Genomic DNA, 22,279 nt, shown 5'->3' with positions numbered 1-22,279 from the left:
CCATTAAAAGGGACACTGAGTTTTGTTCCACACAGAACAACTTATTCCTGCTGCAGGCCAGTTTTATGATCCGTAGAGTGTATGGATTCTCAGATGACCCAGGGTTGAGTATATCTTGTGGTTTTAATCTGTGAAATAAGATGACACTTTAATGGGCTCAAAAGAGGCACACTCATACAGTAAAGAAATTATGGTATTGTGTTGTTTGTGAAATCCCATTAACTTGTATCACCACCACTGGGATGTGCAACAACATGGGCAGATGTTTGTTGATGATTCCCTTTGAAATGTCTGACATTAAAATAGACAGGAAAGTTTTATTCCACAGGACTACGAGCTGGAAAGTGAGTTTTAAAAGTTCAAACCCATCAACCTCACTGCAGATATATTATCATCGTTCTACGCTACATGACACTAAATTTCTTATTTAATGCCCTAATTAATATTGACTCACTTAATTATATTCTGTGCTTTTTGTGAATGTAAATGAATCCACAATAATTATATGTTGTAGTGTTTTGCTTGTTCATTGCACTGATTTGCCTGTAAAATTCTGTTTACTCTTAATTATGTAAGTCAAATTATTTTAACACACAGTCACCATCAGCAGATTTTGTTTTCTTGTTAATTTATGCACTTAATCTATTTAGCTTCTTCAGACATAGCATGATAAAGTCATAGACATCAACTTTTAGTGACATTGCACATAAGAAATACATACATCTATTTTTAAGGAAGATGAATTTCCAATACCTCATCATTTTAGTCATTATTTGACAGTGTTAGGACTTCATTTTTGTGCGTGAGGAACTTAATTGTACCTTTCCCTTTCTAACAGAGTGAGTGGGCAGCTCAGTCACTATGAGCAAATGTAATTGTCCGTAGGTGTGAATGTGAGTGTGAATGGTTGTGTGTCTTTGTGTGTCAGCCCTGTGATAGTCTGGTGACCTCTCCAGGGTGTACCCCACCTCTCACCCAGTGTCAGCTGGGATAGGCTCCAGCCCCCCCACGACCCTCAAGAGGATAAGCGGTTACGAAAAATGAATTAAAACACATACCCATATATACATGAGTACACACATACGTATACAGATACCTGTACCTCCATATAGGAACTTCGTAGGAACGGGCAGCTGCACAAGATAAAGGCCTTACCAGGGCCATTCCTACTATGATCAACTACAAAAAGATGTAGAACAAAAAATAAGTGTTGCTTACTTCACGTGGAGTTATCAATAAAGTGTTGGGGTTTAGAGTCTAGCTTTTATATATCCCATAAATAGATTCCAGATTCTCATAAATTTATCAGAAGAGCCAATAAATGTGAATCTTAGTTTCTCAGGTTTGAGATGTTGCATCACCTCCCTTAACCATTAAGTCCAATACGGTGGTTGAGGGCTCTTCCAGAGGAGAGGGATTAACCTTCGTGCTAATAAAGTGACAAATATTTTGAGTTCAGATCCTGAAAGATTCTTATTTTCCTCTGCTGCTATGCCTAAAATAGCTGTCAAAGGATCACGGTGAATTTTCATTTTGAAAATACCTAAGTCTGCACTTGTCACAAGTGGATTCAACATCTGGGAACATTTTAGAGAGTCTGACTTTTGAGAAATGAAGGCAATGCAGCATTAAATTGAATGACATCATGCTGGGCCAAAACCAAGTATTTTAAGCCAAAAGATGATCTTATCCTAATCATAAGCAAGTGGTTTCCCTGCCAAAACATAACCACACGTTTACCACAGTGCTGTTGAAATGTTACGTTTCAAAGTATCCCCTACATAATAATGTACAAATGTTACATGTTTTGAAGATATGTACAATGCCAATGTTTATTCTGGCAGTTGGGTTGGAGTGGGAGGAACAGCATTATCTCCACCACTTAAGCTTTTAGCTTGACTTTGAAATTATTGTAAACCTACCTCTTTACCATAGAAGACTAAGTTTTTATCATGGGGTTTAAAAGTTTATAAATCTTAACAACTCATTTGACCAATAACCGATTCCGATATCAACGTGTCCACTTTTTCACTACCTAATTTTAGTGATCATGAAGTCTCTTCTGTAGTTAAATTAACATCGTATTACGCATGCATACTCTTACTGTGATGGCCCATCAGTTGATGGAGACATGAATATAATGCTTGTCAATGTATGCAATATTCATTCATTGGGCAAAATAAGAAAAAGCATGTTGGCTGAGTCTGATAGTTCATTTTAAAGCCAATATCAAGCAGTACCGATGACATGCCAATATTATCCCTTATTCTATGATATTATCACATTTGTCTTATTGTGCCAACCCATGGTCACAAACCTATAAAACAACAAAACAACCACTTTGTAAACTATTTAAAGCAATGGACCAAAAAAACAAACTCTTACCACTGTTGCAATTTATTGAAAATTAACAACTTACTGAGCTTGAAAACTCTTTTGTGCACAGCCAGTGTTTGTTTACTTTATAAGACACCACATGGTTTAACTCCCCCACAACTAAAACAATTTATTCCAACTGTTTGTGGGGAACTAAGACAAACAAGATCATCAACAAGGGGAAACTGTTATTTTAAACACTGCTCAACAAAATGTGCTCAAACTGCTTATTCAATCACAGCAACAAAACAGTGGAATGCACGACCTACGCAGTTTAAAACTAATGTTGAAAAATGGTTGAAACACAGTCGCATTGTCAATAAGGTCTGATAATGCCTCCCTTAACATTTATGCACTGGTCTGTCCTGCAAGTGTATGTATTTATCAGTGTTACATGAGATTGTCATTTTTATATTGTTATATGTGAAATATATCCACACTGGGGACAACAGATGGAAATTAGCACTGTGCTGTATCTGGTGCAAAATGCCCTGTTTGAAATAAACTGATAAATGAATGCAATGAATGAAATTGGTAGGTTGATGTGATGTGGCAGTAAGGGGTTTTTAATGCCTTTTGTGCACGGTTTACAGTGATATTAAAAGATTATTAATGTGAAAAGACCCTTTCAATTTATTCAGAATCCATTTAATGATCCCTGACTGATTACCTTACATTACTCACTTTAAAAATTAAGGCACTCAATTTACTTTTTTTGTAAATTAAAATAAATTAATTTATATAAAGCTAATCAATGTCACTATAAGGCATTAAAGGATAAGGTTGCAGAAATGCTATCCCTTTCCTACTGTCAACAAATCCCTTAAAAAGAACACGTCCAATGATGATTTATCCTGCTAACAAGTGTTGTCTCTGCATAGCTGAAGCCTGATACACAGTATCTTATTTCACTGTGTCACAGAGCTCTATTGTTGTCCAAATGTAATCAAAAAGACATCACTGAGCCACGCAGCTGCACTGTGTGACATGTTGTTTCATTACAATAGACACTGGAGCTGTAGTTTATTTAGTCAGTTTTACATTCACCATCCTGGTACCTTAAAATACCTCTTAGTCTAGTTCATCTGCAGCTGAAAATAGTCCCAGACAAACACACAATTGTCAACTAAACATTTGCTAAAAACCACAGTGGCCAGGTGTTACTGGGAGATAAGAGGCAGATCAAGTAATTTAAACATTCAAGTCCAGCCAGGTATCTTTGTTGCATGTCATTCCACATTCCCTTTCAACTGTCTACCGAAATCTATATCATGAAGGCAGAGCATGGCCATAGATACAAAATATTTGGCTTTTTTAAACATTAAACTGCATATTAGCGACTCTTTCTTTAAATGTATGAATGCAATATGAATGGTCTTAAGACAAACTAGCATTACAGACAAACTAGCCTTTTTCTTTAAGTTAGGCAGGTTGCATGCATAACGGTGTCATGAATCTTAAAGCCACAACTCAGTTACACTTTCGAGGTTAAGGTCACAATTCAGTTTTCAATGTAAACTTTTTTCTCAGCCCTGATTCACAGATCAGTTGATTTTGATGATCAAAATTGAAAGCTCATGTCAATCAATTTTTGATTTACAATCGAATTTGTGACACCCTAGCTTGATATCACCAAACTATTTCGCATTTGTGAATTTGTCTGGAACCTTTCTAGTTCATCTTCGATTTTCAAAGGCCATCATCTAATTTAGAGCCACAACACATAAGACAGCGAAGAAATGTAAACAGACTACAGCACACAAGATGAACTGTGATGATGTGGCATTAATATCCGTGAACGAGTGTTCCTGTTTTTGCCTGTAGAATTTGAAAACAGTACTTCAACAGGAAGTTCCACATCAGCTGCAGCCATCTTGGCTGTTTTCAAAAATATCTCATTGGCGCCCCTCTTTACTCTGCTTTGTTTATGCTCTCCATCATGTCCCTGGCGCAAGGGCATGAGCCAAAAATGACACAGAGGTTAAGTCTGACAAGTTGTCAGTCATTATCTGAAACACCCTCTGTATTAAATAAACGGTTGAGACTGGCCCAAGATCGGCTGGAATTCAGTTTGAACAGGAAGGCAGACCAGACTCAATATAAAAGCGATGATGATGAGCCATATAAAATATGAGCTTGCAGATTCATCTGGCTCCCAGACTAGTGACGCACTTAATGCTAGGGGAAATTGTGTTCTCATTCAATTTACTAATTTAAAAAATTTCCAACCAGCAGCCTTTCAGTGATTAACTCGGTTGTAAACTCAAATTAGAGCCACACACAACCACACACTGTCATGGCTGTCCATGTATTTGCTTAGCTTTTTCTTCAATCATTTTTGTTTACTCAATCCTGCTCTGTTTTACCCCTTTTCTCTTGCCACAACATTTCTGCCAAAGGAATTTGGCACGGCTGCTAATTTCTGATTCGGCCTGGAACAACACAATATCAAAGAGCTGTTGTCGCCAAGATATCAGCACTACAGGGAAACCATCTCACTGGGAGAAAATAATTCGGGACATTTTTTTTTAAGCAGCAAGCTAAAGATTTGTGAGGAAGGAAATTAAGTTGAGAGAAGATAGATGTGCATGCTAGTAAAAGTGTTTCAAATTGAAGTGCACGTATTGACATTCTTCAAAGCTTCATTTCCAAGGTGTGTGTGATGGTGGAAGAGCAGCAGTAGGGGATGTATCTGCCCCCGCCACTGATAAGAAATGACTTTTTAGTGACTCCTTGCATGCTGACCAGTAGAGCTGCAGAGTTATAAGATGTTACTGAGAACACACAAACATATGCACTCATAGCAAACCACACATGCATGCCTTTGCCGACTGGAGCATCTCTGCTGTGAGATTACATCTCCCTCTGATCTGTGAAAAAAGTGCCGTCCCCTCCCACGGGCCAGACGATAAACAAAAATCACAAGATGCTGCACTGTCACACAACAACAAACAGAGGAACGTCTGAGAGACCAAACAAGCATCTAGAAATTATTCATGCGCTCTGTTTTAGACCAGGGATTTTTCTTCTCTTGTAATCAGTCAATGTTGAAGTGATTATTGAGGGAGGATGGCAGGGATGGATGCTGCAGAGGGGTAAGGGCAGAAAAAAAATAAAAGACTGGAAGACTGGACAGAGCTTAGAGGAGGGATAGAGAGATGATGATAAGAGGAAAAAGAGAGAAAAAGATGACAGAGTTCAGTGAGAGTGTGTAGGCTGATAATGAATGTAATCTGCATTTAGATGATATCAGGCTATGTGGTCATCCCTGCTGTGAATTTACTAGCTCTGATCACACACGATAGTGTGTCTTATACACAGTTATGTGTATGTATGAATTTGTTTATCTCACCTTGTTTTACCCCTTTACTATTCTTCTATCATACTATTATGTTTTTTAGGTTTTTACTTTTGCTTCGTTTATTAGCTTTTATCATCTTGTGAAGCAATTTGTGATGAAAATTGCTATGTATATACATTTATTATTAGTATTATTATTTGGAGAGATTATTCAAAGCAGTTCTTCAAGCAGAGCTGAGCAGTGATGCAGAATTAAAATGCTTAACAACCCATGATTTGATACAAAAACACATTATAAACATGCAAATCACAAGCTCCAACCTTAAAGCTTCACTGTGTTGGATTTATGGGGATTTATTGGTAGAAATGGGATATAATACAATAAAATAAGTATGTTTTCTTTAGTGTATAATCACCTGAAAACAAGAATAATTGTGTTTTCATTACCTAATGAGCCATTTATATCTACATAGGGAGAAGGTTCTTGTCTACTGAGAACACCATCATACAGTGCCATGCTTTTTAAAGTAGCACAGAACAGATAAATAAATACTAGCTCAAGATAGGCGCATTTGTGTTATTGTCTGCCACTGTACTGCTCAGCCCCTTCATGACAAAAGTGTGAGAAAAACACTGATTTTGTTAATGTGAAACTGCTTTTTCAGTGTGTTTTTACCAGTCTAAATCAGGTCTTTTTGGGAAGAGGGGACCTTTCCGGGTAATTCATCTCCTGGTAAAAACCTCCTGTGCATCACAGCCTAGCTCAAACATTTTCCAAAGCAAATTGACTTAACTAAAGCAAGACTGTTGCTGTAGCGAAATCTGATTATTCCCACTAAAATGCCACAACATAACTCACAACCTTGAGTTTAACCCCTAATGCCAATTCTAATAGTTTTGGGCAACAGACTTTCATACTCTCAGTAACTTAGCCTACGTTAATATGCAACTGTAGCGGCTAACACCACTGGACTTATCTGGAGCTGCAGGCGACGCATCTCAGTGCAGAATCTCCCGAGGACTGTGTCCTTCTATTCAATCAAGCATCTGCGTGTGAGGTCCCTCTGAAGACATGCAAGTACTTACATTACATGGTGCATCTGGAGCCTAAGGGTGTGGTCCACTGAGAGTCACATGCGATTCCCTGATCCAAGCAATGACTGTGGCGGGGCTCCAGTCGCAAGGCTAATGTTTTATATCATGAACCCAAACTTGCTTTTCTTCTGATTCTGAACTGGATGTATCCTTAGATTTTGTTGGTTGAAATTCCTTTTACACTAAGGTTAACCCACTTTCTATTAGCCAAAGCTATAGCTGCGGAAATTCTTTGGTGCGTTTAACCAAGGCTGCAACCACCAGGGCTGACAAGTGCCAAAACCTGCAGTTCATTGACTGACCACTTGGGGCTGGCTCCAAAACAGCGCAAATCCCTCAACCCTTGACCTTGTGGGTCATGTGTATCCTCTCAGGTATGTGCGAAATTTGATGGTTGACTTTTTTCCATCAAGGCTACTAAATCAACAATTGAATTTTGCCAACAAACCGTTTAATGTGTATAATGTCAATGTCACACATTTTTTCTTTCTTATTGAAATTATTATTTATTCAAATTATTAACATTTTATTTAAATTTTATTTTTTACTATCATTTTTCTTTGACCTGCATACCCTCTCATATCCTAAACTAAGTCAAGAAAACTATAAAAGATGTATTATTATTGAGAAGCAGAAGAAGATAAGGAGGTGGAAGAAGAAGAAGAAGAAGAAGAAGAGTATAGTGTCCTTATGGTTTCCTTGAGCTCAGTGCTGTGCGCTTCCTGACTCGACCACTGGACGCCGCCATTGCTCCCCTCTCCTTCTTTCAACGAGTCCTGTTTGCCATCTGCCGAGCGGTCATGTGACACATCTGTCAGGGGACAGCATGGCGGACATGCATGTGGAGCCTCAAAACAAATTGCATCGATTGTCCAGCTAACCCCGCCGCGAGAAACATCGATACCGCGCGTGAAGCCGGGCCGGCGGTGCCCGAACAGACAGCAGAATGGACGAAGACAACAAACTTCAGTTTCCGTCTCTGCCCGCGACCAAGGAGGAGCTTTTGGTGTGTGTGTGTGCACAGCAGCCTGTGTTAGCCGATGTTACTCTGTGAGGCTAACCTGAGCTAACCTCCACTACAGCATTAATGTCTGACAGCTAAATATACGCAGGGAATATGTGTGTGTGTTTGTGTACAGCGCGTTAATGTGGGCCTGTGACAGATACTCGGGTGTTTCTTTGTCTGTGTGTTTATCTGTGTGCTAACGTTACTGTTGACTGTGGCAACACTCAGTTGCATGGTAGTCTCCAAACATGAGCCACGTATGTACACAAAGTAAACCGGTACTCATGTCTCACCCTGTCCTCTGGCTGAAATCTCTCCATTAGCTGTGACATCATCTAAACAGCTTCACTCAGACTCTAACATGTCTGTTAAATTCTCCTTTACAGGACTGGGCTTATCCGATGAGAAGAGAAATGCAGGTATGTAAAATGAGTCTGTGCTCTGTACAGGGAAGAGTTAATACTTGGCAGTGGTTCAGCATGCACCAAGTCTGAGAGGACTCCCAGAATTCCCTGATTCACCCCCACTTTGACAGCAGTCTCTGAATGGACATTGGTAAAAGTATTATTTTAGGCAAATGTAACAGAAAGTGTGTTAGTATAAAAGATAATGATGCCTATTTGAGGATTTCAATTATCAACTTCTGGTAACAACCTATTTGATTCCAGGGCTCTGCAATATATCAATGTGATATCCATAGTGTGACATGAGACTAGATATCTTAGATTTTGGATATCATAATGATGTAAGTGTTGTCTTGTCCTGGTTATAAAGGCAACATTAGTGAAGTGATGTCATTTTCTGAACTTACCTGCCTGCTCTAGCTTTTATTATTTGCTGTTTTCCACGTTTTCCACTGAGTCATTATATCCACATGACTGATGATTATTTACCCAAATATGAAGGTTAGGTTCAGGCAAGTGAAGTTTTAGAATACTGGTCTCACTGGGAAGAATCCTGTGTTTTGTGACCCATCCCCTACCCCAACCTGTCTCCTCATGTGGACTGTGTGCTTCTTTACTCCCCTCGGCACATTGGTCATGGACCTGCACTTGTATAGCACCTTTCTAGATTCATACACTGGTGGCCTAGGCTACCATACAACTCATTTTTTTAACACACCGATGGAACAGACAGCAATTTGGGGTTCAGTATCTTGCACAAGGATACTTCAACATGTAGGCTGGAAGTATGGATTGAACAACCCGCTCTACCTTTGAGCCACAGCTCCCCACATGTGATCACAGCCGTCATGATTACATGGGTTATACGTATATTACTGGCCCATGATCACCTGGATTATATACGATACTTTTCCTATGTATACATATGAACAGTGCATGAGAACAGCCTGACCTATAATACAGAGCACACGTCTGTCGTCCTGAAGAAAGTAGACAGTCAGGTCAGTAAGGGGAATACAGACGATGTATGATTATAGTATATAAGTAAGAATAGTATAGTTACAAAAGAAAGCACCAATAGTCAAACCGACAATATCGCTGCAATATTGTTACAGAGATGTTGGATTTTTTCCATATCCCCCAGCCCTTTTCATGTCAGCTCATTTAGTTTGCAAAAGCCAGATGTCTAAACCAATTATTTTACAAAATGAGTTACTGAAGGTGGTGTTTGACTTAATGAAGAGGTTTTGTTTCATGTAAAGCATAAAAGCTGAGGAGCACATTTGATTGTGTCTAACACAACCATGATTATTCTACATATGAGTTTAATTAATTTACTATATTGTGTCAATATGCATATCTTAAAAATATTATTAAGTTCTTCTTGGTTTCCACCATACTGCCCAATGTCAAATTTGAGATTAAGGTTGTTAACAGGTTAGAGAATCTAATATTTAGGGATGTGTATGATGATTAAACATTGCTACCCTCGATAATTGGCCCCAAAAATACCAATCAGTCAAACATGTTATTAAAATTAGCATGTTCTGCACTTAAATTCACCCAACAAAAATGCCGTTGTAGTAATCACGCACTTTTCCTAAAAAGTTAGTTTCTTGAAGATTTATTTAAATTAAATGTTATTTGTTAAGTTATTTAGTGGGTTGTTGTCCTGTTTTGTAGGATAACATACAAAGTGCCACACCAGGGTGTCTATGGGTCCTTAAAAAGTCTTAAATTAAGTTTTCTTAATATAAGGCCTTAAAAAGTCTTTAATTGTCTTCAATTCAGATTAGATGATTAGATTAAATTTAACATGGTGTTTTTAAAAAGGTCTTAAAAAGTATTAAATTTAACTTATATCTGTAGACACCCTGCAAACATTTCAGTGGCATTTAAAATAATGCGATTTGGTTATTGAAAAATGTGATAAACAATTTAAAATGACTGTCGTAATTTACGCAATTTTTTCTAGACAGTGTTTAACCTTACAGATTAAGTTTTGACTTTTATCTGAGTGTTTTCTTACTAGGACACTAGTCAACTGGTCAAAGTGTATATGTGTTTAAACGTCTGGGAAATAGTAGTTAGGAACATTCCTAATATTTAGAGGCTCAGATTATACTGAGTGTCGTATTGTTTTTAGAATAGATACACTAGCTGTGAGAACTTTAATCCAGGTCCCACTTGGTGGTGGATGTTGGCCACTAAATGCAACGTTATAATGCTGGTACATGTACTAATAAAAACATCATGTTGGTAAAGAGGTGGAGTGAATAAACATACAGTAGGTGTGGGGATTCTCACTGCCCGTGTTGTTACTGACATCTGGCTCTGTCTTTACTTTCAGGAGATACTACCGGGACTGTTTTTAGGTCCTTACTCTGCTGCAATGAAAAGCAAGGTAATGTTTCACAGAATATAACCACAGATACAGGGAGACAGTCTCACAGAGGAAATGATACATTTTCTGCTCATGTATTTATAGCTTGTATTGCTTCTCTTCTGCGTCTTTGTCTAGCTGCCAATCCTTGAGAGACAGGGCATAACGCATGTCGTTTGTGTCCGCCAAGACATTGAAGCCAATTTTATCAAACCTAATTTCCCTCATACATTTAGGTAAGTGACAACTCACATGATCTGCCTGCTCTGCTCGTGAACTGCATTTTGCATGAGATGTTATAAAAAATGTTATTCGATAAAGTGTTTGTCATGAACTAAATGTTGTGTCTCCGCAGATACCTTGTGTTAGATATTGCTGACAATCCAGTGGAAAATATAATAAGATTTTTCCCCTCAGTGAGTTGCAAAGTGGCTTTTTACTTCCTTCTTGTAAAGCTTTACATTTACTGTGGCATTTACATTATGTCTGATCTACTGTATTTTATTATTATTTTAACAGACTAAAGAATTTATTGATGGCTGCTTAGCAACAGGAGGTAAGGATGCACGCAGTTTCCATTTTTCATACTCACATTGTCAAGTAGAATAGAGTCTTTTATCAACAGTCTTTTGTTCTTTTAGGAAAGGTACTGGTTCATGGTAATGCAGGGATATCAAGAAGGTGAGGTTTGCTTTGTGTTTTTGATCTCACATAATTTTGCACGCTCTGTGTCTATGCACTGAATCTCCATTTTATGTATAATTGCTTAAGTTTTCTAAATATCCTTGGTATTTATAAGTTCGTGTACCAAATTCTGATTCTAATTCTCTCCTTTATTCATTCTTCCAGTGCTGCCTTAGTGATCGCATACCTTATGGAAACATTTGGGATGAAATACAGGTGAGTGATATGTTTGTTTGTTTTCTCACATCAAATAATGGCCTGTGATTTTACCGTGTAAAGCCCGGTTCAGACCAAAGATTCACGACGAGATGAGTTGAAGCAGGCAACTACTTGCAATACACTGCAACAACGCTCTGTTCTTCTGTTCGGATTTCCAGCTTTACAGGGTGATTTTGTGGCTAAATATAATTTGTAGCTTCTTAAAACATGTATAAGAATAGTAATAGTGAGATACTGGCTACAGTTGCATTTGTAGTAGTGATGAAACGTTGAAAAGGAGCATCTGATGGGCTGTATTCATAATCAAAAACACCACAATAATATAAATAACCAGCGCCAAATAATGAGCCGATTAGAATGTGTGTGTGGGCGGAGCATAAGTACATACAGTGAGCAGCAGCAGCAGCGACCCACCATCTGACACTGGCATACCGTGAGGATGGCAACAGAGGGCCCAGCGGGGACGGAGCACCTGCCACAGCAAGTGAACAAGCCATCTGTGGTTATTTTGACTTGACCGGCGGACTTCACTACAAGCGGGTTGGCTGATGAAACAGGTGACGTGCTTTACATTCTAAAACCAGCTGCCTGTCATTTGACCAGCTGAGTTGCAGGTGACACCATCAGCCGGCTTGAGTCGAGTTCAGACGGGCAGTTCTCACCGCTGCAACTTCCTTCTGCAATGTTCTAAAATGGTTTAATCTCATCACAAATCTTTGGTCTGAACTGGGCTTTAGAATACAGGTCTGTCTTTTTATGGAAACAGTATGTAGGATTCAGTGGCATCAGATGCTTAGGATTGCAGATTGTGACCAGCTGAAACTTCTCCAATGTGCCAAGAATGAACTCCTGGTTTGGATCCCTTCAGTGTTCACTGTTAGCAGGGTTTTTACTGGGATCTGAAATATCCAGAGGTCTCTGTCTCTCTAAATCAAACAGACCAGGTGATTAAAACCCAGTAAAAACCCTGAATAAAGCAGTTTCATGTTACAAATGGGTGTTTCCCTTATGCTGTTCTAGCCCAGTACCTGCAAATGTGTTCAGGAGGTTTTTACTGGGAGTTAAACTATCCATAGTGGTCTCTTCCTCTCCCAAACAAATGATTTAAATGACGGTAAAAACACTGAGTAAAGCAGTTTCACATTAAAAAATATTTTTTTCCAATGCTCTCCCTATGGAGAAGCTGCTAACTATGGTGGCTGATGCAAAAATGTGAATGGCCCTATCTAGAGCCAATGTTTAGTTTGTCCAATGTGGGCTAATGTAGAAACATAGTGGTGCAATATAACTGTTGACAAAGACCCGCTCCCTATGTAGATATAAACGGCTCATTCTAAGGTTAACAACAGTATATCCCCCTAAATTCTACACACTGGACCTTTAAAGAGATGCATATTGTACTGTATTTTGTAGCAGAATGTGAAGGCCATGTGTGCCAAGCCTCACATACATCTCAAGTGTTGTTTGTGACTACTTCAAGCATAAATATAGAGGACTACATAAAAGAAACTGAGGGATAGTGTGCAGCTGTAATGATGCAGCACAATGCTTAGAATTTAAAATGCAACACATAGAAGCAGTATGTTGTTTCGCATTTGCTGCAGCTGAATTGACAACATACAAGTATGTTTTCTTTACTCTCGTTACTGTTTGCAGTGGTATGTCTCAGTGTTTTAGCAGCTGTAGTTGTAACCTTTGTGCCATATTCACTCTACAGGGATGCATTCAGCCACGTCCAGGAGCGGAGGTTCTGCATCAACCCCAACGTGGGCTTTGTGCATCAGCTACAGGTAAGTCTTTATTTCCAGACAGAGTAGAGGGCTTCAAAATGACAGTTGAATCCATAAGTGAGCACTTACAACTCCTTCCTTGGTACTATAAATAATTGCACTATCAAATAGACTGTCTTGAGCTCCATGTCTTTGAAAGGCCAGGATGTGTCATCTTATAGTGTGTGTTATCAATCTGAGTTATCTGCTTTGGGTGTGACACTGCAGAAAGCATTTTCCTATCTTTAAGTATGCGTATAGCATCTCTGCAGTGTTTTACTAGTCAGCCTTTCTTGGCCACATTTAGCGAACCACTTATTATTTGGGCATCTGGCTCACAAGCATCATCAGAATGACTCGTCTCTGTTTTTTGAGTTGTATTAGTTATGACAAGCATATGTGTGAGAGACATGAGGTTTGTGCACATGTGAGGGCAAGTTGTATTTGATGTCATAAATATTCCATTTTAAATCCTGTGGTCATAAATGCTGTATCATGTTCACGCTATCAAAGGTTCTTTTCAGCATTGCTGTAAGGTAAACACACCACGCCATGCTGATATTGTTTGAATTTTTGTGTCCCAGGAATATGAAGCAATCTACCTAGCCAAATTGACCATTAAAATGATGTCACCGATGCAGTTGGGCAGGTCCTTCTCCTTACAAGCTGGGATGCCAGGTTTGTACACACTGTACCCAGCCCTGCTCAGCCACACCTGTCTCCTCAGTGTCTTTTTGTGTCTCAGCCAGACTGATTCCAGAAAGGCATTTAAAGCAGGATTGATTGACATTGTGTTATTCAGGCATGGAGTAGCATTAGTGTCAGTTTGTTTGGCACACTGACAAGTCTGACTTACAGGATGATATTTATGACCTTATTTAACTGTACATCAGCGTTTAGTGGTGATGTTCCAGAGGTGGGTGGCACATTTTGTACCAAGCAGCTCTTAATGTTTTTTCTTTGAATCCACAATGGAGCTATTTATTCAGCAAATCAAAGCCAGATCCATTGTGGATGATTTCATAATTTACTGTGTTCATCTTTCCTTAGTGTCATGAATGTTTCTATTTAAAAGACGTAAACAGATGCCAACATTAGAACACTTGGAGCCCTTTGAGGACAGGCGCATAATTTCCCTTAAAGCTGTTTTTGTTCTACCCAAATGGTGGTGACTTCACCCAGCACACACGACAAAATGTTCAGGGTTTGAGAGGATCTTTAATCCATGAGGGTTTACAGTTATTAATGTGAGTGTGTTGGTGTATGCAGTATGTTCAGTCACTCTTTTTCGTCTCTACATTTCTGTAACAGGAAGCCGTAAACGCAGCCTGGAGGAGGACGAGGACTTCGGAGCGATGCAGGTCACAGCAGCACAGAACGGATGAGCTTCGCTGATATTTAGCCGTGTGGCACAGTGCACTCAATTTTTTTTCCACATTTTTAATGGGATTAAAAATGTAAATATTTGAACTTTTTCTAAGGGGAAGGGACCGGGGTGGGAGGGGGACAGCTCATGTCTGAGACATGGAGCACTGACGGGGATCGGGCCAATTTGATAAGTCCTTTTTTTTTCTCGAGCTGAATGCACTGATGGGAGATTTTTTGCAGTTTTATAGTATTTAAAGCATTTTGCATTTGCAGCGGGACAGTATTGCAATAATGCACTTTCGATACTTGAATTTGTGTAGATGACCAGAATGGGGCAGTCGGCAAAAGGGAAAGTAGCCAGGACATCGCCCAGCGGAGGACATGACATGAGGAATAGCTAATGCCTTTATTTTGGGAGTAATAGGATTATGGACTAATATTAGGCCTAATGTGGGACAGTAAGGAATGGAAAAATAACAACTCACTGCTTAATAAAAAGAAGTCTGACTGAGTCCAGCTTTGTTGCTCTTTCATAATGTCATGTTGTGCTTCTTAACTTTACATTCTTATTACTAGTATTTTATTTCTAAATATTTAAGGACCCATTTTACAGTCACACAAATTATACTGTTTTATTTTAACAAACCTTCCTGGAGACCTTGTGATGTATTTAAGTAAAACGAGCTCTGGGTTCAGAGTGCGTCTACCCCAAAGGTTGAAATCATAAGAATTAATTTTAACCCTTAAATGGGCACGCACATATAAATATTTTGTAAAATGAATTGCTATTTTCTAATGCATTTAGGCTAAATGACACAACCTGTAATTTCCAAATTACAAATTGTATCTCCAGAGATACGTTGTCCATTTAAGGTGTAAATGTAAAATTTCTCCCCTCATTTAATATGTTCCAATTTTGAAACCTTTTACAACCAATTAATTACAGTTTTAAAAATGTGTGTAAACAGTATTTTTTTATATACAGTATGTTTTGAAAATCGAAACAAATCTAATCTTTGAAGTAACAATGTTCTCTTCACATTTCTAAAAACAAAAAACAAAAAAAAAAACCTTCTCATTCCTGTCTTTACACCGTCATCTTCCCTGTGGTGCCCTGACATTAGCTATTATTTTATTATAGATTTCTATATTTCTGTTTATTATAGATATTCATTTCTTTTTAGATAGTCGTGGTTAGTGGAGTTGAGAACTCGTCTGGTGCAGGGAGGTAGATTAGTGTAGCAGTAGATGCTCAAAGTCTGTTTTTCTCTATGTAATTTTAAAAGACTACATGCTTTACAAGAACATTTTCAGTACTTCTATATTCATCTCAACTATCAGGTGGCAATACAAGAATAAAAAATAAATAGTAGTCAATATTTCACACCTTTATATTATTGATGATCTGTAGAGAATAGGCCTCAAAACATAACTATATCTGTGACTGATCACTGCTGTTTTTATACCCTTATCTGGGCAGTGGATCCTTCAGGATACAGATATTCAACACCTGATTATCGAAGATGTCAAAATGCAATTCATTATTTTTCAACATAAAATTACCCTTAAACTATTTTCTAAAATGACGTAGGTTATCATTTTGGATTTTGATTCAAATAAAAAGTATATTTTTAATGATGGTATGAAGCCACATGACCTGAGTAGTCGATCCATCCCCACCTTCAGTGTCTCTCATGATAGAAAGTGCACCCACTTAATGCGCTTCCCCTCACAGCCTGTCAAATGACTGTATTCCCCAGGATACAGACAACCATTTAAGGGCTAAACAGAATTACAATTATAACACTGATGACATAGCTATGGAAATTAAGTTACGTATACTTCGTTGGGTTTTCCAAAATCCTTTATATGGCATGTATCTACATGCCAAATGATTCATTTGAACTTTAGATTGAAACTATTTTCCTACAATGCATACTGTAGCTTCCCATTTGTAAAAAGCTTCAGCAGCTCTATAGCTCGCTCAGTCGGTCCACAAAAATTTCCCCCCACTGTTTTCACCCTAGGACGCTGGCATTTGGCATGGGGATCAAGTGTCAGTGTGTGGTTAAAAAAAAAAAAAGGGCGTGCCAGTGGGAGTGGCCTTTTGCAAAAATCTGTATAAATCCCTGATGGATTCACAGTTTCAAGATTTTGTGGAAAGACTGGTCATAAGATAAAGGACAGCTGATTAAGAGTTAATCCCACCAAGCAAAACGCACTGAGGCGTGCGTATACATGGTTGCAGCCATTGCAACTTTGTGCTTGTTTAGTTACAACATGAATCAGCATTGTAACACAAATTTCACTAATTTGTTTTAACAACCAGAAATACAAGCAAAGAAACACAGTTGATTGTAGAATATTTTATGACTATTACATATTTGGAAGTAAATTACATTAAATATGTTCCCCTGTTCTCCAGAATAACAGCATAATTAGAAAACTTAAATAAGAGTTCATTTACAAAACAATCATTTGTATCATTTCCCATCGCTAAACGTTTCAACCCTTATCACAGCTGTGATCACATTTCAAATATCGGCCGAATGCAAAACTCTAAGAACCTTCGTTAATTCCTCACTACTGCCTTGTAAAATATAAACCTTTTGTTTACTAGAAATATTATACATTATAACAGTCTTGACTTGATAGTAGTACTTCATATCTTGCAGTATTCATTGTAGTTATCCAACAACATTACTGTCAAAGAAATAAAAGCCTGCTGAGATATAGAGCACTTAGTACCAAAGAGGAGAGATCAGATAAATGAAAGCCCAGTAAAATCCAAAAATAATAAGTTCAGTAATCACATTAAAAGAAACAAAATGCTTTTCTTTGGTGACTTGTTGTTGATGACCGATGCGACAGATGAGAGATTACGTCTGAATCATAATCTAAAGGACTTCTTCCAGCATACATGGTTTTGTAGTGAACTTGAGAAGCTGCAGTAAATAATATCGTAATTATTAACGTAATTTGGTACCATCTTGATTTCCCAAGCAACTGAATTTACCTACAGACGCATGGTACATTACATTTACAGTAACACAAATTCCTGTCCTCTGACGGCAGGAAAGACGATGACAGAGATCCACCCTGGTGAGGTAGCCATGGTTACCAAAGGGGCGGAGGATGATTTTGGACTGAGCGGAGGGCTTCAACATACATTCACTCAAGTGTGCTGAAATCAGGACGAGCATTCAGAAACGACGCACAGCCACACCCTCGTTCTTGGGAAGCTCTCTCAATTCTTAAAACCATTTGTAAACGCCATGTTGTGATGTCAGTGGGTGTAAAAAAGTGCGGTCCATGCCCCCCAAAAACCGTAGCTTAAAGCTGCTGTTGTCCTCAGTCTGAAAACCGACACTGCATGTAAGTCTCGTGCGAGGCGGTGTATCCAAACTTGTGGTAGAAAGCCACATTGTTGGGTGCACATTCCAGTGTGATTTTATAGCAATTCAGTTTTTTACTGAGAAGAGTGAGAGCTGACACTAACCTATAGAGATAGGAAAAAGAGAGGGAGGGGAGAGGAAAATAAATCAGCATAAAACCAGAGAGACAATCTTCCTCCAAAACTGCAGACTGCACCTTTAAATAAGTAAAGCAATCCAAAACAGAACGTCTTTGTGTTACAAAGGTCCACTCACAGTTTGCCCAGCTGCTTCCCTCTGCACACGTCACTGACTACTACTTCCTCCACCCGGCCTCTCTACAAACAGAACAGAACAGAGAGGGTCTTCATTTCAGTCATAGTTACAGTCATTTTCAAGATCAATAAAAGTGCACATTTACTACGGATGTGGCTCAGAGGTAGAGCGGGTCGTTCGATCCCTGGCTCCTCTAGCCTGCAGGTCGAAGTATCCTTGAGCAAGATGCTGAACCCCAAATTGCACCTGATAGCTGTTCCATCCAGTGTGTGAGTGTGTTAAAAAACTGAGTAGCAGGTGGCACCTTGTATGGTAGCCTCAGCCACCAGTGCGTGAATGAGTGTGTGAATGGGTGAATGTGACTCGTAGTGTAAAAAGCGCTTTGAGTGGTCAGATGACTAGAAAGGCGCTATATGTATGTGGGTCCATTTACCATTTACTACGCAACTTTAATTTACATGTTTTTTAAGGAAACAGAAATGTGAAAGTAACTTTTTTTGGTTTGGGGTGGTAAACTACATCAGTAATTAGCATTATTTAAATAACCGGTGCATACATATATAAATACACCCAAAATGCTTGACAGGAGGTAATTTACCTTTGCACAGGAGTGGATGAATTTGTGTTCTGTTATCAGTGTAGCTGTGGCAATAATCTGTCCCAATACTGTGTCCTCCACCACAACGACGTAGTAGTCTCCTGTCTTCTTCATATGGTCAAACTTTTCTGGAAGCCAGCAGACAAAATTTGAGTATTTTTTAAATCATCAATGACATTGCCTTGCACAGGTTGGTATTTAAATTTTATTTTCTGAAACGAGGGTTCTTTCTCTTCTCAAATGTGCTATTTGATTTATATAGAGACAACTGTTTAAACACATGGCCATGCTAGAACTATAAATATAAATGTTAATATAAATGTTCTGAGCAAAATAATAATAACTTTTGTCTTACATAAATGTAGAACTTACTTGTGAACTGCTCTGGTGTGACATCGCCCGTCTGAGTGAGCTGAGATAAAACCTTGAAGAATCCTGGAAAATAATAACAAAATAAAAGTAGGTGAAAATGTCTGGGGGAATTCTCACTCCATCATTCACAAACTCTTCATATGTGTTACTATTAGGCTTAAAATGTTTTATTATATTACTAATAACTTCCACATTGGACACCATAGAAGAAAAAACATGCTTTTCACATTAGGGCTGCAACTAACGATTATTTCATTGTCGACTAATCTGTCGATTATTTCTTCGATTAGTCGACTAATCATTTTATCAAAAAATGTGTTAAAATGTTGAAAAATGTCGGTCTGTCTCTCCCAAACCCAAAAACTATGTCATCTAATGTCTTGTTTTGTACTCACACCAAAGGGTTTTAGTTCACCGTCATGGGAGAGTGTGTAAAGCTGCCAATATCTGAACGTAAGAAGCTGCAGTAAGAGTATTTTGGGGTACTTTTATAGTACTTTTCTATGAAAAATGACTCAAACCGATTAGTCGACTACTAAAATAGTCACTGATTATTTTAATAGTTGATTAGTCATCGATTAGTCGACTAATCGTTGCAGCGCTATTTTACATCATCCATCACAAAGTGGTCGTCTTCTTATCTTCATATTCTCTTGAGCAGTGTTGGGGAGTAAGTAGTTACATGTAATTAAGTTTTGTAATTACAAACTAAATGTAACTGTAATCTTTTACACTTACTGAGGGAAAAAATATGTAGTTAGATTACAGTTACAAATCAAAATGGGGATTACAAAGGGGTTACAGCCGAATATATTCTTTTCAGTAAAAAGCTTGCACGAAAAATACAACCTTCAATCTGTGCCTTTGCATCTTTTCACTGTCCAGAAATGCTGTCTTTTGGCATAGCCGGCATTTCTGGTCAATTTTCAGCTTTACTGCCCAGCTGAAAACATTTGTTAAATAGTTATCAAAAGTAAGTAAGTATGTATCTGAGTGAGTAGTAAGCAATTACATTTGAAAAGTAACCCTTCCCAACACTGCCCTGGAGAAAATGACTACTGGTCGGGAATATGTTGTCCACCCAGTCTCTGACTCACCCCTGTTGAAGTCTGCCGTACAGAGCGGCCTAAGCACCAGGCCTTCACCTGGGCTGGTCGGGGAGATGGGAGGAGAGAATGACACAGTGTTGCTACTCCAGTCTATCTCCTGAAGCAGGGAGGGGTCAAAAAGTGGAGTGTCATCTAGCAGCATTCCAAACCCTTTGCTTTGAAACCACCCACACACACACACACACACACACACACACACACACACACACACACAAATGCAAAATACAGAAATCATGACACAAATGTAGAAAAGTAGATATTAGACATTAGATAATGTATCAGCACAATGAGTTAACATGGTCATACTGCCAGCCAGGTTTGGAAATATGTTTGTTTTAAGTCACACAGAACTTTGACCTGACGCATAGTTTCACTTGCTAAAAAGTTGTCATTACTTTACAGCCAGTGATTGATAAGCCAGCTGGCATTTAAAAGGACTAATCAATAAAATAATTAAACTGCACATCGTCTTAAGACACCCTATGAGGTGATATCATTCAATAGCTTTCATTCATTAGTTTCTTTCCAGGATCTTGTCCAGGATGTGTAACATGAGAGGGGCCCATCCTCCAAGAGCCCATTCATACAGCAGTGGCCATCAGGTAACATAATTAGAGCCGGTGGGGGGGGGCTTTAACATTGAGACGGATTTCGAAGCAGACAGTAGTATTAGTAGCATACATCTTGAACCACATTAACCTAGCTTGAACTACTCGCGTCATAATTTTGTTTCCATGGCAGCAAAACACAGTTACTCTACAGTGGCGACATCATCTCCTCCTCATCAAGCCATGCTAACAAGAATATTTCTGTTTATTTCCTTGAAGTAGACCGTGTTACATTTGACTAACCTGCTCACGTTGACTCAGATAATCAAACAATGTTACACCGGTTATGGCTAACGTTAGCAACAACTCGGTCTATGTAACAATTACTGTCATATCTACCGTTAGCATCAATTAAGAAACGTTAGCAAACGTCAGCTATATTTAATATAACGCGTCTTAGTTTTCTCGTGAGTCCTGTGTTATAGCTACATGAGGCCACCGTAACTCAAGCAAACTAACGTTACCCAGCCTTGCTAGCTTCAAAGCTGTAACTTCACACTTAACAGTCAACGTTAGCGTTACCTCATAAGGAGTCGCCTACCATGCTAAGCAGCTAGCTAGTTAGCTTCACAACTTACCAGTGGAAAAACACACCAGAACCGAGTTTTCACTTGAATTCCCAGACTGAGGAAACACACAGTGACAACCGTGTACTTCTTCTACTAATATAGTAGGAGGTTGGGCTACATCATTGAGCTGGACAGCGTGGGTGTTTCTTTGGTTGCCGTTTCCGCCTGGCACAAGCCCTTCTATGACGTGGCAGAGTTGCTGGAGGTAAGGGGCGCAGCCTAATGACGTAAATGGTTCACTTAAACTACACTTAATTTTGCCAAAAACCATTTCATTCAATATCTAAAGTGATGTTTGATTCAGTCATCCAGACCATCTTCTTTCACAGTCAAATGAGGGTTTTAACCTGTCAGCAGATAAATACTACTTCCTTATGGCTCAGTTCGGCACACACGCGCACACACGCGCACACACACACACACACACACACACACACCTACCCTATTGGACTAATAAACTCAAAGGTCCAGTGTACTGGATACTGGCCACTATACACTGGGCAGGCTTTACTGGCATGGTTGCATAAAAACTGATCTTAAAAGACACTATGTCTATGTCAGCAGAAAAAAAACATACAGTGGTGTGAAAAAGTGTTTGCCCCCTTCCTGATTTCTTACTTTTTTGCATGTTTTCCTCACATAAATGTTTCAGATCATCAAACAAATTTAAACATTAGTCAAAGATAACACAAGTAAACACAAAATGCAGTTTTAAATGAAGGGTTTTATTAATGAGGAAGAAAGAAATCCAAAGCTACATGGCCCTGTG

At 38.7% G+C, this 22,279-nt stretch overlaps 2 protein-coding genes across 2 annotated transcripts; one reads left to right on the top strand and one right to left on the bottom strand.

Moving 5' to 3' along the window:
- Positions 1-7,581: 7,581 nt before the first annotated feature.
- styx (serine/threonine/tyrosine interacting protein) lies at positions 7,582-15,115 on the top strand. The gene is made up of 11 exons (XM_050045113.1): positions 7,582-7,777; positions 8,164-8,196; positions 10,532-10,585; positions 10,703-10,800; positions 10,920-10,980; positions 11,084-11,120; positions 11,206-11,245; positions 11,414-11,464; positions 13,185-13,257; positions 13,821-13,914; positions 14,548-15,115. Exons 1-11 carry the CDS (start codon positions 7,718-7,720, stop codon positions 14,619-14,621), a joined length of 675 nt encoding a protein of 224 aa, XP_049901070.1. The 5' UTR covers positions 7,582-7,717; the 3' UTR covers positions 14,622-15,115.
- A 1,589-nt stretch (positions 15,116-16,704) lies between these two features.
- On the bottom strand, positions 16,705-21,699 carry gnpnat1 (glucosamine-phosphate N-acetyltransferase 1). The gene is made up of 6 exons (XM_050045123.1): positions 21,520-21,699; positions 20,322-20,488; positions 19,225-19,287; positions 18,853-18,980; positions 18,255-18,316; positions 16,705-18,103 (listed from the first exon to the last, which is right to left on the bottom strand). Exons 2-6 carry the CDS (start codon positions 20,473-20,475, stop codon positions 17,956-17,958), a joined length of 555 nt encoding a protein of 184 aa, XP_049901080.1. The 5' UTR covers positions 20,476-20,488; positions 21,520-21,699; the 3' UTR covers positions 16,705-17,955.
- Between the last annotated feature and the right edge of the window lie 580 nt (positions 21,700-22,279).

This window comes from Epinephelus moara, chromosome 1, assembly GCF_006386435.1.
Source record: "Epinephelus moara isolate mb chromosome 1, YSFRI_EMoa_1.0, whole genome shotgun sequence".
Taxonomy (NCBI): domain Eukaryota; kingdom Metazoa; phylum Chordata; class Actinopteri; order Perciformes; family Serranidae; genus Epinephelus; species Epinephelus moara.
The sequence above is the reverse complement of the archived record's forward strand: the minus strand, read 5'-3'. Positions and strand labels throughout refer to the sequence as shown.

What these genes read in the sequence shown, in the direction of transcription:
- styx (XM_050045113.1), top strand. Translation starts at nt 7,718, where the DNA reads ATGGACGAAGACAACAAACTTCAGTTTCCGTCTCTGCCCGCGACCAAG. An exon ending in CGACCAAGGAGGAGCTTTTG is followed by an intron (nt 7,778 to 8,163) that starts GTGTGTGTGTGT and finishes TCTCCTTTACAG; the next exon opens with GACTGGGCTTATCCGATGAG. An exon ending in CGATGAGAAGAGAAATGCAG is followed by an intron (nt 8,197 to 10,531) that starts GTATGTAAAATG and finishes CTTTACTTTCAG; the next exon opens with GAGATACTACCGGGACTGTT.
- gnpnat1 (XM_050045123.1), bottom strand. Translation starts at nt 20,475, where the DNA reads ATGCTGCTAGATGACACTCCACTTTTTGACCCCTCCCTGCTTCAGGAG. An exon ending in CACACCAGAGCAGTTCACAA is followed by an intron (nt 18,981 to 19,224) that starts GTAAGTTCTACA and finishes GCTGGCTTCCAG; the next exon opens with AAAAGTTTGACCATATGAAG. An exon ending in GGGAAGCAGCTGGGCAAACT is followed by an intron (nt 18,104 to 18,254) that starts GTGAGTGGACCT and finishes CTATCTCTATAG; the next exon opens with GTTAGTGTCAGCTCTCACTC.